The following is an 18241-nucleotide window of genomic DNA, read 5'->3' on the forward strand; positions in this document are numbered from 1 at the left end:
CCTGTTTTTAATCTTAACTGACAAAGTGGCTCCATAGTGTAGTGGCTTATAGAAAAGGCGAAAGATCTCAGTTTTGATCCCAGAAGGAAATGCAAATGACTCTGGAGTTGTGTCAGGAAGAGTATCCAAAGAAAAATCAAATATACTGAAGTGTAGTTTAGTGTCTCACCATTTGAGGGCAATAGTGAGCCAAATTTTGTAGGTGGTCTATAAGCTTATGAGGGATAGAATGCAATATTATGGGAAGCAAACTAAGCCTGTTCTTTGAACTTTTTTAGATAATTTCCTGGCATAGACGGGGATGGTATGTAATCCAAACGTAATCCAAAAAGCAGCCATGCAAAACAGCTTTCGTGATTCTCAATGCATTCAATTTTTGTTCTGCCTGTGTCTAAGCGTTGCACCATCTTTTCAAATGCATGGCACCATCATTTTACTTGCCTGTGTAATCTTTCAGCGTAATGACAGCCTTTCACGCAGGATGTGCACATTTAGCCGCAGACTCTAAGAACTCAGTTGAAATTTAGTCTTCTTTTATTACTTCCTCTAATTCCTTGTTGCCTTCACAGCTGAAGGGACGCAACTATGTGAACTTAACATCATGGAAACAGTGTGTGCTGTACGTTTGCCAACTGTAACATTCACTGTGGTCATGTACAATATGCGTGTTTTGCACAGAGGTGTCTGAGTTGAGACCTTGTTGTCAGTGTTGGAGCCTAAGTGTTGCCAAAGGTGTGTAGAACATGTCATCTGCATTGTGATGTGCTGATTGTGCTAAGATAAGCATAACCAGTGCCGTGTGCAAAGGTTTTAGTTTAGAACTGACGTCAGCAAAGGCACAGAGACGTAAATCTAAACACATAAAGTCTATTTTAATGTAGGTAATGGCAATCAAAGGTGAAGGAGCACAACTCTGCCTGTAAATACAAAAGAACAGAAAATAAGAAACGTTGGGCTGCCAAACTATGTAATATATATATATTATAAATGCACTCTGTCTGTGGATGATCTTTATGCTGAAGGAAATAAACTTGTGTAAACTGCTGTCAGCTGTAATTAAAAGAATATTATATTTTTGCTGGGTTTCTGTCTTAAATTCAATATAATGAAGATGTGACCGAAGGTCCTTAAGGTAGAAGACAGTTTGACACAGTGAAGATGCAAAGAAATATCAAAAGTAAGATGTTACTATTACTGATGTACCATTATGAGTACGGCTAATATACTGAAAACACTGATGCATTGAAGTGCATGCTTTATTATGGCAGCTGGTCAAAACTAGACTATAAAAAACTTTGTAGTTGTCCACTGGATTCATTCAACTGTGATGAGATTTCCAGTTCAAGACGAACTGAGTCTGCATAATTCTCAGACCAGTGTGTTTCAGTGTGGGGACAGTGTTCTTTGCGGTGCATGTCTCTCTGCTTTCTCCAATCATAAGCTGCATCTCTGTAGCCAAAGCGCTGATAATCCTTCTTCAGGTTGTCCTTATTTTGTAGTTAAATTCATTCGCATGCAATACTAGTAATTCTGGATTCCTGTTGAGCAATTTTATAGCACTTAAGCATTATAGCATTAAATATAGGTTCAGTTTAGGCTATTTGGGGCATTTGTTAACTTACTCAATAGCTAACTCAACAATTGTTGAGATTAGTGTTGTGTGGCCCAAATATAATGACAAACATTGCAACTGGCTTATACAAGGTGTACTTGTGTTTTGCATTGAGGCAGGCAAACTTACCTGTCCATTAATGAGATCAAATGTGGCCCATAAAAACAAGGTGAGGAAAATTCTTTACAATGTAGTTTTTTAAAAGCTAGGAGTAGGTGTGCAGCTACCTTTTCTTAATATAGCATGGCTTTTTTTAAGGTTTTGTGGTTGATTTTTTTTTTCAGCTAAGTGTGAAAGTACCATTTATAGTCCAGCCATTGTTAGTGCAGTACTGTTACTGAGCAAACATACAGAGGTATGACCAAAGCAAATGTAGGCTGGCATTGTGTTTATTTGTGTTTTATAGGAAAACCCCCCTACAAATTTTAAGTTCAGGTTTAAAAGAAATGAAATGTTGTGCAGCATAATTGTAGTTGTGATCATTTGCATTTTAACACTTTCATATTCCTTGCCTGTTTTTTTAATGCACAGAAGCATCCACGTACACAGAGACAAAGATAATTCGTTTGTATTTATCGTGTTTTGCTGAAAATGGTTTTGTAAATTGGAACAGATTGTGTTTGTGTGTTTGTGTGTATGTGCGTGTCTGCGTGTCTGCGTGGTGACTGTATTTCTTAACCTCACACACCGGTGTTGGGAGGATCACACACAGTTTCACAGCGTTATCTAATTTATTGCTCTGTTTATTTTCCCATCTGTTTGGCCTGACAGGACTGCAGAGAGTTTTCAGGGGCTGCTAGTTTCTGAAAGCAGGTGTGAGTGTGTGTGTGTGTGTAATACACAGAGTCTGTGGTATGCATGCATGTTTTAGGTCGCTATGCAACATAACTGTATCAGAGTCACCTCGTGAAGATATTGTGCTTCGGTGATCAGTGATTTGTCTCAGTGTTAGTGAACTATAAGATTGTCACTCTGTTCTCTATGCAGAAAAAACACAATGGTGGAATTCCAGGCATGCTGATATCAACTTCCTGTGTTTTCAACCCATCGTTAGGTACAACTTCCTGCCTGATGAGATTGAGGATCAGTTTGACATTAGCTAACTGAGAAATGATGCTTATGTTATGCTTACACACTCATTTATTTGACCTGCAATGTGTCCGTGGAAGGTGAGGGGAAGGTGTTTGATGTGTTTTCCCAACATTCCAGGCTTTTCCAAATACTATGCCCCAAAAAGCAGACACATTCCTTGGTCTCACGGTCGTCGTCACGGGCCTATTGTTCTGAGGCCAGGGAGTGAGTGACGGACACATTCATATTAAGGAGAAATGGAAAGTGGTCGAGATAAAGCACCAAGGTATGTTTTGATGGAAAGACCAGACTGCTTAATGACGGGGGTATTTGTGTGGTCATCTGTGTACGGCATGTCCCTGTCCTTTGTCGTACATAAAAACAGGAAAATAAAAGTGCTGGAAGGTGTAGGGGGTGCGTGGCGCCACACGGATGCTTGTGTAACCTCCTGTTCAAAGGCCTCCTGTTTCCTTACTACTGTGCATTGGGGAATCTGAGCCATACCGGAGCACACATACTTATGACATGTCTTTCAAAGCAGCCTGGACATTAAGATAGGTTTTGTCAGTCTTACTTAAGTCTCCATATTTGCAATCTAGATGATGAATGAGTGCGAGTAAAAGAATATCTCAAAAGGATTTTAACTTTTTACACAATTTTCCCTTGTTTGGAGCAACCAAATGGAACTTTTAATGCTTTTAAAGGAAAAAATGAAGACTTTATTGAAAACTTAATATCGCCTAGTTTCTGTAAATATATGTATTTAGCATATGGCTAAAACAAATTCAATCATAATCCTAGCCCTAGTTGGCCAGGTGGATGTAAATAAGATTAGAGCTGCAGCTAGTTCTGCATGGTTGCACTCTCCCAAAGGTCCCCACATGTTTGAGTGCCTGATTTCACATGCACTAACCTTATGAGGGTCACAAATTCACTAAATTTACCCAGACTTTGTGAACTATAACCCTACTGAACCACTATAGTTTCAGCATGTGTTTTTCTGTCAATCTCCCAAGTCTATCAGAGCGCTAACTTACAGCCAAAGCAGCTCTGAATCCTGACATAACTAGCATTATGAAACAGGATGGTCAAAATTTGGATCATGATGTGTTTAATTTGCATTGAAGCATTTGTCAGGTTTTTGGGTCATGATTGTTCATTTATTAGTTCCAGTGGCTGTGTGCTGGTTAGGTAATTGTGTTGTTGAGACCTAACAAGCCATAATGTCCTTTAAGGTCAGTCAGTCAGCTATGAGCAGTCCCGTGCCTTTAGTCCCTGTCCCTCAGAGACACTCCCACTCTGCTACGGTGGCTGACCCCTCTATGTATGTGAATGAGCATGAGCACTGCCTGTGTGTGTGTTTGTCGCAGTCAACAAGCCTCAGTGCACGACTCTCGCCTGTTTTTGTTTGAAGGCTGCGGGGGGTTGGGGAGCTGGGTGGACACCCATGGAAAAACAGGCATCCCACCTCAATGCTGAATTTGGAGATGGCCTGCTGTTTAGGAATAGTATGCCTGTGCAAGATTGACGGTGTTATAGAGGGGGGCTGGAAGTAATGCACGAATCACTGAATCACATATGGAGATACAGAGCAAACCCTTACATAACTGTCATTTTTTACAGGCGCAATAATATGAGATCCAGCGTAGTGATTTATGCAGATTAAGGCAAAACGACAAGGTCTTATTTATATGCACTCGCAGCCACATTCAAATAATCCCTTTAACCCTATACTATTCAGGACATTAGTATTTATTATGTCAAGTAATTCCTTGTATGACTGATATGATGACAGGAGCCGTGATGACTTATTGGCTCGATAATTCACAAACATACCAGTGCAGCTGGCTGCTGAGTTGGGGAGTTTTTGCAGCCAAGAGTCAAATGGGTAATTGTGAAAAACAAACTACAGAGAGAGTGTGTGCCAGAGTTCACCTACAGTACATCAACCCCCACATTTTCTTCTCTTGCTTTTTTTTCCCCTTTCTTCCTCTCACACTTTACAAACCCCACTGTACATTTCTAAATATACAAGGTAAGGTGGAAATGATGCCTCTGAAGAGTTGGGGGTGTTTTAGGTTAAACAGCTCAGCTACATATATAAAAAATAAACTAAAGTGATAAGTTTATGAACATTTCTGTATCCAGCCTTAAAATCCCACATGAATGAGGATAGTCTCACAGTCTCAGCACTCAGGTCCAAACCAAATAATATGATCTATTTTCTTTTCATCTATCACCATCATCCAGTCAATATTTAAACTATCCATGCTTTACTGGGTGGCTAAACTGATGATACTCCTGATTAATGCTATGTCATTTTTTTGACAACAAAATGAAGCTAGCGTAAAATGACTAAAACTGCAGTTTGTTGAACTGAAAGATGAGCCCAAACATGTACAAAACAAGTTTATAGCTCAATTTAGATAAAAGGTTTTGGTCTGCATTTTCTTTCTTCATAACTGACTCATTGGGCCTCAAAGTTATAGCTTATTAAATACTGAGGTGAGAGCTAACTATGTTGCTAGCCGTCTGCGAGGCTTCACTTCAGCTAACTGTAGCCGCTGTTTGAGTTGTCTTTTTGTCCTTTATAATGCAATTTTTAAATGCTTTTTTGCATTTACTTGTATGTCACTTACTGCTTATTATCAGGAACCTGTGCCAAAAACATTCAGGCTATGCATATTGCTAACCAAGCTATTGCTAACTGATAACCAGCCAACTGTCTGACCAGTCTCCAGGCTCCAAAGGGCCAAAATGGTGATGGCCATAAAATGAAAGGTCAAAGTGACATTATAGCAAGTAGTCTATGGTTTAGTAATTTTTAGTAATTTCATGTGCTGATATGCTAAATTAAGATGCTAAACATGATGAAAAGAAATGGTACCCGCTTAGTATTTGGAGGAAACACGATCATTTAAGCATGTAGCACTGGGCTTAACTGCCTTGAATTAATGAAAGGGAATAAAAACACATACAAAGAAGTTTCAAGCACATTAGCTTCTTATACCCATATGAAAATAGCATTATGTGGCAAAGTTATCACAAACATTCTCTTTTTTTCACCAGATCAGGTAAGAAAACACTTTTTTTTTTAAAAGTAACAGTTGTCAGATGGTATAAGGAACATACATACAAGCCTTTTTTCAATAACTTAAAATGTTCTGACTCTAAATTATCAGACACAAAATAGCATCAGTGTGTTTCTACATGCTGTTATTAAGGGAAACAGAAAGGTCATAAAAACAACAACATTTGTAAAGTTTATCTTAGTTTTCTTGTTTTAATAGCTAACCCTTGAGTTACTGGTTTTCACTCTTTTAGTTGCCTGTAAATGAAATCAAATATAATGTGTTGTAGGCTCCCTACAGAAATACACTCTGGGGTTAGGACTTTAAAATGAATGTGACTGCTTGCACCAAAACATATCTGGTGGGGGAGAGACATTTCTGTATGAAAGGAAAAAAACTCAAATAAAGAATATAGATGTGAGCAGAAACACATACTGAACCACACAGGCATACAAAACAAACATGCACGCACTATTTGACACTGAAGCTGAACAGGATACTGGGGTAAACTGACAGGATTAGTTTTTTTATGTTCTGTCCCTTTGTTTAAACCTCACAGTTATTATGACACAATGAATCTTTTTTTTCAGACTCTATCTCAGCCACATGTTGTTTGCAGTATTTTTTATAGAGAGTAGTAACAGTAGCAACAAATAAATAAGAAACACAGCACACAGTCAGGTCACAAGCCAATTCTTGTTTCACCCGTGACAATACTTTGAGACAAGGAAACCTCATTAATGCAAAACTATATTTTTTCTATACCCATATAAGTGTAATTCCAGTGTTTGCAATGAGTTACATAAAATTAAATACGGTTTGAGAGAGACCATCATTTTTAATGAGCTAATAATTGATATCACACATGGAAATTCTTCTGCTCCTGCAGTGTGTTGACGATATAATAATCTCTGTTATTATATTATCCAATTAGAAAAACAGCTAAGTTAGGCTTTTTTTGGTTAATTTTTACACCAGATATACTCCTTATTCTAATCTGACTGTGGTTATCAAACAATCCAGGCTTTCAGCAACAAACTCCTTATACACTTGGTTCTGTCAACATTTAAGTGCAGTTTCTGTCTGCTGATATCAAGACAAGGTTCCAAGGAAACTTTTGAAATTGCACTATTTTATACAGTTCTACAGCAATGCAGTTTCATTTCCCCACAGGCACAGTGCTTGCACACAGTTCATCAGTCTTTGGGTGCCACTTGTTGCTTCATACCATCAACTGTCAAAGAAGCAAGCATTCTCTGGAGAAGGTCCACCTTTTCTTTACACTCCATTTTCTTGTTTCCCCCTCCTCTGTTACTCCCAGTATAGGTAGAGGTTCACCAGACAGTCATTAGTAGTGTTACTGAGATCTCACAGGACGAGCAGGTTACTGACAAATGAATAAATACTTGTACAAAGGGAGTCCATTTGGGTCTTCTCTGGGTTATCCACAAAATGCACCATGTTCTCTTTGTGTCCCTGTGGTAGAAATACAGGAAGATGGGATTACAATAAGAAACATAAAGCAGAATTATAATTGTTTTTTGTTTTGTTTTGTTTTATATATTCTATGAACTAACCTGGGTTTCTTTTAGTTCTACATCAGCATTGCTCTCATGGCTGCTTTACTAATCCGTCTGCGATTCTTCCTCATCCTTTTTGTTTTTTGTGGTCGAGTTGGGAGTCTGGGGGCCGTAGGAGCCAATGGCTTTTTTGTGGTAGTTGTCGATGTTGTTGTCTCTGTAAGATGGAAAACAAAGAGTGTAAGAGAAAATTACAAAAGCTGTGCATAACATTGGCTTGAACAGGCTTCAGTCGAACTCAGCAGATCAGCTGATGTCAGTGCCAGCTCACTTTGATTGTTTACTCAGTTGCTGGCAATCTGTAGGCTGCTTTGCAACCCAACTTCATCCGAGCTTTTCCTTTACATGCTGTGTCTTACTTAAAAAGCAATCAGCCTTTTGCTTTAAATGTATGCACAGGGAGGGGGCCTCATGCTTTCCACATGTGTGCATGAACTATGGGACAGTCCCACAACTGAACCATAACATAAATATGAATTACTGCAAATGGAAATATCTTTTTTGACTGAAGTGGTCCTGACTCTACATACAATCTTGTGATAAAATATACTCTTAAGTAATTTAAACACACTGTTTTAGTTAATTGAACAATTTACTTAATTCTGCACTGTTTAAAAAAACATTTAATAATCTCTGTTACCTGGTTTCTGAGTTGTTTGGTGACTGGGATGATGTTTACCATGTAGGTGCCGACTGACTGTCTCCTTTTCTTTCTGCCTTTCTTCCTCTCCTCGCTTCATCTGCTGCTGTCTCAGTATTTCCTTTTCTTCGTCCAACTTTTTATGGAGAAGCAGAAGTTCTTTTCTCTCCTCCTCCAGTTTGGCTTCCGCAATCTGTAATATCCTCTCCTCCTCTGGAGTCTCGTTTTCTCTTTGTCGCGCCAGCTCACGGGGTTCCGGGTTCGGTTCTTTGGTAGGTCGGAACCTGCCCCTAACTGTGTCAGTGACGGTTTCCTCGGTAGGGCTGAAATTTGTTTCAGGAGTAACATGCTGAGAGAATCCACTTGTGTGAATCTTTGGGTATTTGCCTTTGTCTTCTTGCCACAATGGGCTGTGTGTTTGTGTCTCTTTGTTCTCCTCGTTAACTTTGATGTGCAACCCGTTCCCACCTTCTACCAACTTGTTCTTCACCTTAGTTCCAGCTGTATCCACTGAGGAGGCAGTTTTGTTGGCATCTGAGACCACACCATCCTTCCTCTCCACATTCTCAGTTTCTTTAGCCTCAACCAGCTTGCTGATGTTATGAGCCCAGTGTGGAGCAAAGAGAACGACTTCTCCAGAACGAGAAGTGCCCTCCCCAGCAAGACTGTATCCTTCTCCGGGCTGAGTGAAGGTGTCTCCTCTGGGGCTCCATTGCTGCTTCAGGAGATCCTCCAGGTGGGCCCTCTGGTTCTGTTTGAGCTCATCCAACTGATGAAGCTCATCCTTGGAATGCACCTTAACCTTGTCAGAAAAAAAGAAACAAAATTCATTTTACTTTTATTTTATCTACAGCTATACATGCACTGCAGTGCACAGGCTACAACACAGTCATGCTTGGAAATAAAAATTCTATTGCTTTGCACTGTTATGACAAAGAGGCAAAAGTAAGTGTTAATTCTGAAAAATAATGATAGTAAGCAGAGTTTCTGTCCACCTGTTCGTGTGCATGACCTTGGCTATGCGTCTGGTTTCGATGCAGGTAGCCGTGCTGCCTGCGAGAGGATTTCTTCTTGTGTGGTGGAGGACGAGGAGCAGTCTGACATCTGCACTCCACGTGATCCACAACTGACACCACTGCTTTAGCATAAGTGGGTTTCTTGTTGATGTACTCGACCTTCATAACCTACGGAGTTTGAGAATAAGATGGGAGGAACAGGAAACAATTCTGAGAACAGCACTAACGGATGTGCGTGTGTATACATGTATGTGTATGTAGCTCTGTGTGATGTTATTTACCTGCAAGTATCTTTTGTGTGTGACAACAGGAACACACTGCAAGCTTTTAGTGTTGCAGCAGCCAGAGCAGCGCTGCACCTCAACACAGGGTGGCCATAGCAGGAAGTTAGCATTGCTCCGGTCCAACATTGCCCTTGTGACCTCAACCACTTCTGTTCGAACTTTACACAGAGCCTGCTGGGCCGGCTGGGCATCTGAGCCATGAGACACAAGTGAACATGAGTATTAGGGCAGAAGTGGTGTTAAATTAGTATTTCAAACATCCATCCAGCACTAAATTCATTTTTTCTTTTTTTCCAGCTTGCTCATTCATCCACTCTAGTAAGACTACCTTGTTTTCATGTCTGTTTATGCGATAGTAAAACACAAGCTCCTGTCTGATCACCTGTCAGTACTGAGTATTAGCACTTCAGCAGCTTGTAGACCTGAAGCACGAAGCTTCAAAGAAGAAAATATGCTAGAGCTTCTTCTCATCAAAAGGCAAAGATTAGCATAGGCCCATTAGTGTCTCTCAGTCAACCAGACGGTTAGTGATTAATGACAAGTAACTCAGATATCTGCTTTATCATAATAATGAAAAAAAAAACACTTAATGGGAAGGGTTTTAACCGTATCATTGAAACCATACTTGTCACATTAATCACTTCACAGGAAACTTGACTGAACACTCAAGGAAGGGACTCCTCTACTAATGAGGATTGAGTACTGTTACATTCACGAGGAAAATCTGCATGGCGGCACTAAAACCTTCTATTCATCTTGTATGAATATGAACAGAGTAACATTTATCCACACTAGGAAGAATTTCTGTGAAGATCTGAAGAGCCACATACAGATAATAAGTCTTTTTGTCATAACCTCTTGAGAACTGAGGAGAAAATTATCTACCAGTGTAACTTTTTTGTGATTTTCTGCCTCTTTGGAGCTAAAGAGGACACCCAAACACGTGAGGCATGATTGAAGAGGCCAAGATGTCCTCTATTAAGCACATTAGGACTTAGTAGGGTAGCTCAAATAAGTCAAAAGATAAAGACCAAAGGCAAATGTCAATTACAGAGGCTGGGTTTCAGGCATTCACAATACATTCACATCTCAAATACAAAAAAATATCTTCTAAAATATATTGATGGGAATAAAAAGGAAGTTTGGCTGAAGTTTTGTGGGGGGGTTAAGGGCTCACCAAGGCTCCTTGGTAGTCTGTGACCTCCATTGGCTGCAGAAGTCTCGTCTTCCTCATCTGAAACAGAAACAAAAAACAGCATTTGACTTATGTCCCAGACAAATCATGAGCATTTCATTTTTTTTGCATGGGGCGTCATATATATAATCCAAGGGCTTTTAGCGCCCTCTGTATGTGGAGAGATAAAACACGAGCTTGTGTCAAAAGAGCGGGGAGGAGGATGGGGGCATAGCCGATGTCACATTTGAGTCACAAAATAAGAGACCCAGTCCGAGGGCAACCAGTTGTTACACTTTTATAAATCTAATAAATCTTCTGTGTGTTTCTGTCGTCATGTACACCGATGTATGTTTTATTACAGGTGTGGTTCCTTATTTCAATTAGTGTAAAAAAATGCAATAATTACCACTTATTACTGTATTTCTGTTGTAATAGGAAATATGTGTTTTTTTCTTAATTGCGCAACATTTTGTTCTTTATTTTGAAAGTGCAACATAACCTCAGCTTTCTCAAACCAACTTTAATCTGTGCTAATGTGTTAAGAAAACCACTTCTCATTGTGACAACAACAATGTAAGAGTAGCATTTTTTTACTTTAATGTCAATACATGTTTAGGGAAGAGCTACAGATATTTTAAAAAGGGCTTTGGGTTGCACTGGATGACTGGGGTTTGTGAACAGAATAAAAAAATGTTTTAGGGGAGCTTAATCTGGTTGTGTGAAAATGGTATTCAATTTACGACGTCACTAAGGCTGGAGTAAAATTGCAGACAGCAACTTGGACTCTGGCTTCAAAGCATGTATCAGTAATAATATTAGAAAGCTCTGGTCTTTACCTACGGAGTCAGAGAACAGCAGCATCTGAAGGTCCTCTATTGAGGAGATGGGGCTGTTTCTAACCAGCTCCACCAGGGCTGCAGGCAGAGCGTCCTCCTGAAACACAGATATATAAGAGACCTTAAGATGCACTGTTCTGGATAGTTTGTGAGATTAAAAAAAAACACAGAAGAAGACGACATTGAGACATATCATCACCGGCACACCTGGCTACTGATGAGATTTTTCCACATCTGTAACATCTGATCTGGGGAAACTGTTGCCAAAGTTACCAAAGCAAAAATCCAAACACCAGATTGAGAACATGGATGTGCTATCACTCAAAATCTACAGTTATGTGAAACAGAGATCATTATGCACAATAAATTAAAAATACAGCTGAACCTTTGACCCCTACAATGAGGGCATCTGGTTACTCTGTTTAGCTGCTTGCATGCTGGCATGGTTTGAGAGACACATATTAGCACAGTTCTCAGTGATTGCCTTCATCCTATGATAAAACATCATAAATTTCAGGGTGCCCACTTTCCCCACCCATCACAGTCACCGAATGATTTGATATTTATGAAGACATCCTTGGACATTCGCAGTCTCCAATTTGCAGCTCACTTGAACACCTAGAATTTAGAGCAACATGTTATATGGGGTTTCCTCCCCCATCACCAAAACACCAAATGAGGGGAAAATGGTCTTCGATCCCTGCAGTAGACGTAGAACCACTGAAGTTGTTTGGTGGTACACATAGTCGCTCCTATGTGATTAAACTGATGCATGTATAAACTGTATTCATGTATAAAATCTCAAAAACATTGACTGGGCTTTTAAACACTTCTCTGCTACATTATTACTCTTACTGTGTACTCATAGAAAGGTAATTCACCACACAGTTCAATGTTATGACCAGGACACAGAAACAGGAATATGGAGCTGTTTTTTTCTAGGAAAACGGTGGATCTGGGCAAATATTTCTATAGTATTAAACCATAAAACCAAAAACAGTCCCACATTGTGAGTCCATGAATTTAACCCCTCTAGTCATTAATGGGTAAGAGACAGCTAAGGAGGGGGGGGGGGGGAGAATTAACCAAAGCGGACACACAATGGTCACTAAGAGCACGGTGAATGACTATTGGCGTTGTGTCTTCTCATCTGCTAACATTTAGGGGTCAAAGGAGCAAGGAAGGAGTCAGGAAGTGGGGGAAGGAGTGATACAGAGAGGATGAGAGAAGGGAGGCGCATCTGAAAAAAAGGAGGAATAATAGATGAATTAAAGCTGGGCTGAAACGGACGAGGATCAGCCGTGGGTCGAGGCACTTCCTTGCATTGATTTCAGCGCTGTAAATGTGGTTCACTTGCTTTGGAGTCTCACGCTAGAATGGAACCGATGAAAATGACCAAAAGAGCAAATGCGTCGGGCATTAAGTGAACCATGTTCAGTTCAGTAAATGTTACACAAAGCCATCTGGAAATAAACTTTAGTTTTAATACTGATTAATTTAAGGTCTGAAGAAAATAATGAATCCCAGCGGGATGCAGGTTTTAGAAAAAGGAAACGGCCATTCATGCACGAGTATTCTCACCCTGCCCATACTGTTTGCCACTGACATTCCCCCATTGTTGCTCAGATTTTCAGACAGTCAAATAATACAGCAGGGAAATGCCTGCTGTATTACACTCGCATCTCTGCTGCGGAGCTGCCGATGCCCCTGAGGAGTCGTCATGATTATTTCCTCCTTTTGCCAATGGAGCAAAGCTGCCTGCTTGGCTAATTGTGTCTGATGTTAATTATAGGACGTGTGCTTTTGTTCACGGTGGTGCCTGCTGTCATGACAATTTGTGTCTAAGCAGGAAATATTAAATAAACATTTCAGTTCTGATAAACAAAGCAGATGTAAACAGATGCAAACTGGACTGGCAGACTATGTAAACACACTCTGATAATGATTAATGAGCACCTATGGCATGAAGGTGAATTATCAAGGTTAAGAAAAGCGTTTTTTATAGGTGCATTTCATATTTCCTGCAGGCAGAAGCATAAAAATAATAATAATATAGAGCTGAATGTCATTTTAATACCTACAGCAGCACCTTATTCATTCTGAAAAAGGATAAAAAGCTAACGTTTCTTAAAGAAAAGATTAAACTATCTCAAAATCCAGCTGTAGCTAGTCTGCAGTAGTTAGCCTGTTTGGAATAATTAGCTTCTGCTGACAAAGCATTTGTTTTTGACAGCTGCTAATCTACAACACAAAAGACCACTCCTGCCAAACTGTGTTATACCTGAACTATTCAGGTATGTTTTCTCCCTTTTTTCTGCTAATTATGGCAGGAAAAAAACACAAGACTTGACATACTGCAGTATTTATCACCTGAAGAAACTCCCCATCCCCTGGAGAACTCATGGACACATTGAAGAATGCCAGGTACAGGCAGCGGCTGCAGTGGGCAGAGGACGAGAGGGAACATCTAATTGTACATAATTAGAGGGTCGAGTTTGCTGCCGGCGAAGCAGCAGCAGCAGCTATAGCACATGTGTGAGGTTTCACATGTAGTCCCTGAAAGTATGCTGACACATGCTCAATATGGGCATGTGCCAGAAACTGTGAGTTTAATTAATTCCACTGTCATAATTGGCATCAGCACTTGGAAAGGGGCCTGATACAATTTAGCTAAAACTAAATTCCGTTCTGGTGGTCCTTGGCTAGGTGCATATGATCATTACAGCTTTATACGTGACAACCACTTTATATACCAGCAGATTTTTTTCTGGTGAAGTTCTTTTAACAAAGACCATAATTGAACATACAGTCTCTATTATTTCCCCAGCTGCCGTGCCATAAACTTTAAAATCACACGTGGGGAATTTCCAGGTTGTATACCTTCAAAGCCTTTTGTGACTTTCTCCTTCAAAAATACTGTCAAAGTCTTCTTTTACATGTGGTGCCTGCAGAGGCAGTGAAATGGAAAGACAGCTTGACGACAGGAAAGTCAACCGTCATCTTTAAATATACATTTAAAATGTACTTTTATGTGAGGCAGTGATAATGATGGAAGATTACTTATATGTACACGAGTGGATGAAAGAAGGAAAATGAAGCAATAAAATGAATGTTTAAAGATTTAGGGGCTTTACACGATAAAGATATACTGCAGTTCAGCATTTGCAAAGCTATTGTGTTTGTAACTTATTTTCTTTTTACAGACATGTGCATAAGTTCTTTGAAAAGAGAGTCCTGACAGGAGAAAGTATACCTCTCCCATATGGGCTTCTTTCATTGGCTCCCTGTTAAATCCTTCTTACCACATACAATGTCTTGAATAACCAGGCCCCATCTTGTCTTTAAGACCACATAGTACTGTATTACTCTAATACAGCACTTCACTCTCACACTGTGGGCTTAATTGTGGTTCCTAGAGTGTTTAAAAGTAAAATGGGAGGCAAAGCCTTCAGCTTTCAGGCCCCTCTTCTGTGTAACCAGCTCCCAGTTTGGATTCAAGAGACAGACACTCTCTTTATCAAAAACTTTCCCTTTTGACAAAGCACATATTTAGGGGTGGATCAGGTGACCCCGAATCCTCCCTTAGTTACGCTGCAATAGGTTTAGGCTGCCAGGGGCTTCCCAGTGATGGGCCGAGCGTTTCTTCTTTGCTCACCTTTTTAACCTAACCTCTATGTGTTTATACAGCCCTCTGCATTAAATCATTAGTTAATATTAATCTCTGGCTCTCTTCCACAGTGTGTCTTTTGTCCAGTCTTCCTCCCCTCACCCCCAATCTGTCACGGCAGATGCCCCCCCTCCCCTTATTTGGTTACACTGGAGGTTTCTTCTTGTTAAAAGGGAGTTTTTCCTTCTCATTGTCACCAAGTGCCTGTTCACAGGTAGTTGTCTGATTGCTGGGGGCTTCTCTTTATTATAGTGGGGTCTTAAAACTTTACAATATAAAGCTCCTTGAGTAGACTATTATTATGATTTGGCGATATGCAAGTAAAACTGAATTGAAATTGAATAAGTTATTCTGGGAACAAACTATACCAACACATCAGTTCTATGGCAGAAAACTAACTCAATCAGTTATGCCTTTTTTCTTGCTTTTGTAAAAACATTGTTTAAGCTTTCACTTCCCACGATTGACTTGTTAACTATTTGTGCTTTAACCCCATTGACATGACATGAATTGCCTGGGTCAGAAACACAGATGAAATCTGCATAGAAGCAGAAGACTGATAAAATCAGACTTCATATCAGCGAAGGAAAAGTGGACAGGATTTGTTCTAAAATGAACATAATATTGTTGTCTAGGTCAAGTGAGTCTTGACCTAGATGAGACCCGTGGTTAAGTTTAGTCTTCCTGCTTGACTTCACCAGATTTTATCCATCTTTTCTGCCTTTATATATTCACTGTTGTTGGCTGATTTTCACCTGTTTCTAAAACACTGTTTTGGCAGAGAACATGGTGCAAGAGAAAAGAAGGTGTTGATTAAAAAAGGAAGCAACATATAATCATAAAAACAAAAGTCACACAAAAAAGTACAGAAACAACAAATGTGGTCTCTGTAGGATGGTGTTAATGTATGTTTGAATGCACCGGCTGCCTTTAATATCTGGAACAGCAGCATCTGTAAATGCATCACTTCACCACGTGGTGAAGCATCCAGCTGTAAATGAGCCTATCATGGCAGCGCCCGTTTCCTTGCACATCACCCACAGAGGTTGACCCCTGCATGTGTCTGCCCCTGGGCATCCATTCATAACGCCAGTTAATGGGGAGGAATAACAGTTATCTTCTGTATGAAGAGAAGCAGTAAGAGAAAGACTGAGTCTGAAGTTGGAGGTTTTTTGTTTGGCTGTTTTTTTAAAGGCGGACATGAGCTTAAAAAATAATGACACAGTTTTAACAGCATGTGCATTGTAGTTGGAGTGATATGCTTACTCAAAATTAAAAAAAAAAAAAACAGACTACAAGAGTCAGAGCCCAATGTTAGCCAGAAAATATACAGTAGGCTACCGCATATAGGCCCATTAATATATTTATATGCTTCGAGTATTATATACATTTAAACTACTATTCAAAAATAAATAAATAAATAAAGACTCCACAACACTGTTGTGTTTTATATCCTGCCGTAAACTTTTAGATAAACCTTGCGACTTCACTCGTTGGTACATTTGTTTTTATAGTGCTCTAATTTCAGAGGGACCACTAATCCCTCTTAAGTGTCCGAAGAGGTTTCTAGAACTTTGATTTGAACTCACCTCGGCCACGCCAAACCGCAGACACACCGCTAGTAACGCGAGCAGCAGCTGTACCCACGAGCTCATCTTGCTGCCCAGCCTCGAGCCTCTTCGACGGACCGGGCATTTATGGAAGCGCGAGAGAGCCTCTCTCCTCAGCACTGCGCGCGGGGGGACAGCGGCTCGCCCTGCGAGACTGCGCGCGCGTGCGAGCGTCCGTCCACACCGCGGTCCCACAGCAGAGGTGTTCCCAAAAGATGAAGAAGAATCCGCTCAGCTTGCACCAAACCTTTTTTTCCAAGTTCCCCTCGAAATATATAAAAAAAAATTGAGAGCGACAGTAAGCCTCCTACTTTTAGTTCACTCTTCAAAGTCCGGTTTAGTTCACTCAGTTAAGTTCACCTTGATGCGCTGAAGTGTCCGTTTTTGGCTGAAAGCTCAGATGAAAAGAATAAGACCATTTTAGCAAAAGAAATTTCCAAGCAATTAAAGTCTACACTTTAGAAAAATACTTTTTTAAAAAAAAATATCCAAGAGATTTAGAAAGGAAGCAAAGTCAAAATAATTCCAAGTGTGTCCCAAATTAATTTCTTTTTTTTAAAAAAAAGCAATAAATTACAAATCCATTTGAATTTTCATTTCCCGACAGTCAAGAGTCTTTTCCTCTTTAACCGTAACGCGTCCCAAAAGTCCAGCTTAGAGGCAGAAATAACGTCGCAGGAAGATAGTTTGCGGTTCTCTTCTTCCAAGGAGTCTTATCAACAAGCAAACCGCTGTGTGGCTCGGTGCGTCTCAGCCCCTGGACCTGACTGATTACGCAGCCGTGTTGTTGGTGGTGGTGAAGGGGAGAGCAGATTTTCACGAGTGTGCGGTATCTCTGCTGCCCCCTGTCCGAAGAAAAGTCGATGCAAGCCAAATTTGTCCACTAACAGCTGCCTGGCAGCACCCACTCTGAGGAATATTTCCTCAGCCATGAATCATTTATGCAGATATTTGTAAGGCTGGGCCATTTTTCCTCCTTCCTCACATGAATCTTTACAACGCACCTTAAAACTTCATTAACTGTAGAAAGCAACCAAAGTAACTGAGTACATTTACTCAACAGCAGTGGTACACCACTTTAACTATTGTTTCCACAGTCCATGCTGTTACTATATTTAATCTAAAGCTATGTGCACACGTTCATTTTCATATTAACTTGTTTTGCGTATAATCACAATACAAAGTGTCTTGTGCATTATTATTATTATTATATAATATGAAGTGCATTATATAAAGTAAAAGTTACAGTCTGGTACTTCTAAACGGATGCATTAATAAGCTAATAATGTCCCACTAATGTCATGTGTGAGGAAAATATGAAGCCCTTGCTGTGATACTGCCCATCACTGTTCCTATTGCTATTTTTCTAAGAAATGTGTGATTTTTCAAAATGAGCCATCAGCAAATACCTATAATTATCCCCCCAAATTTTGCTTTTGGGCCTAGCAAAATATTATTAACATACGGACAGGTTCTGATCAGCTGTGTTCAGTTGGTTTATTGCATATCTTGACTGCTGTGTCTTAACAAACCTTGTAGTTGTAAGCTTCTTTCTATTGAATTTCGTCACATGAGCACCCTGTGAGGTCTAACTACTGTCGCACCTGTGTTAAAATTTTGTGTATAAGCTGGTATATTTCTCTCAGCTGTCCAGTTCAGTTCAGTTTTGGCAGGTTT

At 40.0% G+C, this 18241-nt stretch overlaps 1 protein-coding gene across 1 annotated transcript; it reads right to left on the bottom strand.

The window, feature by feature from the left end:
- Positions 1-5901: 5901 nt before the first annotated feature.
- pdgfbb (platelet derived growth factor subunit Bb) lies at positions 5902-17316 on the bottom strand. Its single transcript, XM_085352200.1, has 8 exons — positions 16544-17316; positions 11288-11384; positions 10452-10508; positions 9272-9465; positions 8970-9158; positions 7975-8776; positions 7332-7491; positions 5902-7230 (listed from the first exon to the last, which is right to left on the bottom strand). The coding sequence occupies exons 1-7, from the start codon at positions 16607-16609 to the stop codon at positions 7349-7351; spliced, it is 1548 nt and encodes a 515-aa protein (XP_085208326.1). The 5' UTR covers positions 16610-17316; the 3' UTR covers positions 5902-7230; positions 7332-7348.
- Positions 17317-18241: the final 925 nt, after the last annotated feature.

Source organism: Diplotaxodon limnothrissa, linkage group LG4, assembly GCF_057381915.1.
Source record: "Diplotaxodon limnothrissa isolate DT_005_m linkage group LG4, D_limnothrissa_male_GT1.1, whole genome shotgun sequence".
Lineage (NCBI taxonomy): Eukaryota > Metazoa > Chordata > Actinopteri > Cichliformes > Cichlidae > Diplotaxodon > Diplotaxodon limnothrissa.

Bases quoted from the DNA above. Each gene is read 5' to 3' on its own strand.
- pdgfbb (XM_085352200.1), bottom strand. From the start codon at position 16,609: ATGAGCTCGTGGGTACAGCTGCTGCTCGCGTTACTAGCGGTGTGTCTG. The intron at 8,777-8,969 runs GTGGACAGAAAC...TTTTCTGACAAG, and splicing joins AAGGTCATGCACACGAACAG to GTTAAGGTGCATTCCAAGGA. The intron at 7,492-7,974 runs GTAACAGAGATT...TCCATCTTACAG, and splicing joins CCAAACAACTCAGAAACCAG to AGACAACAACATCGACAACT.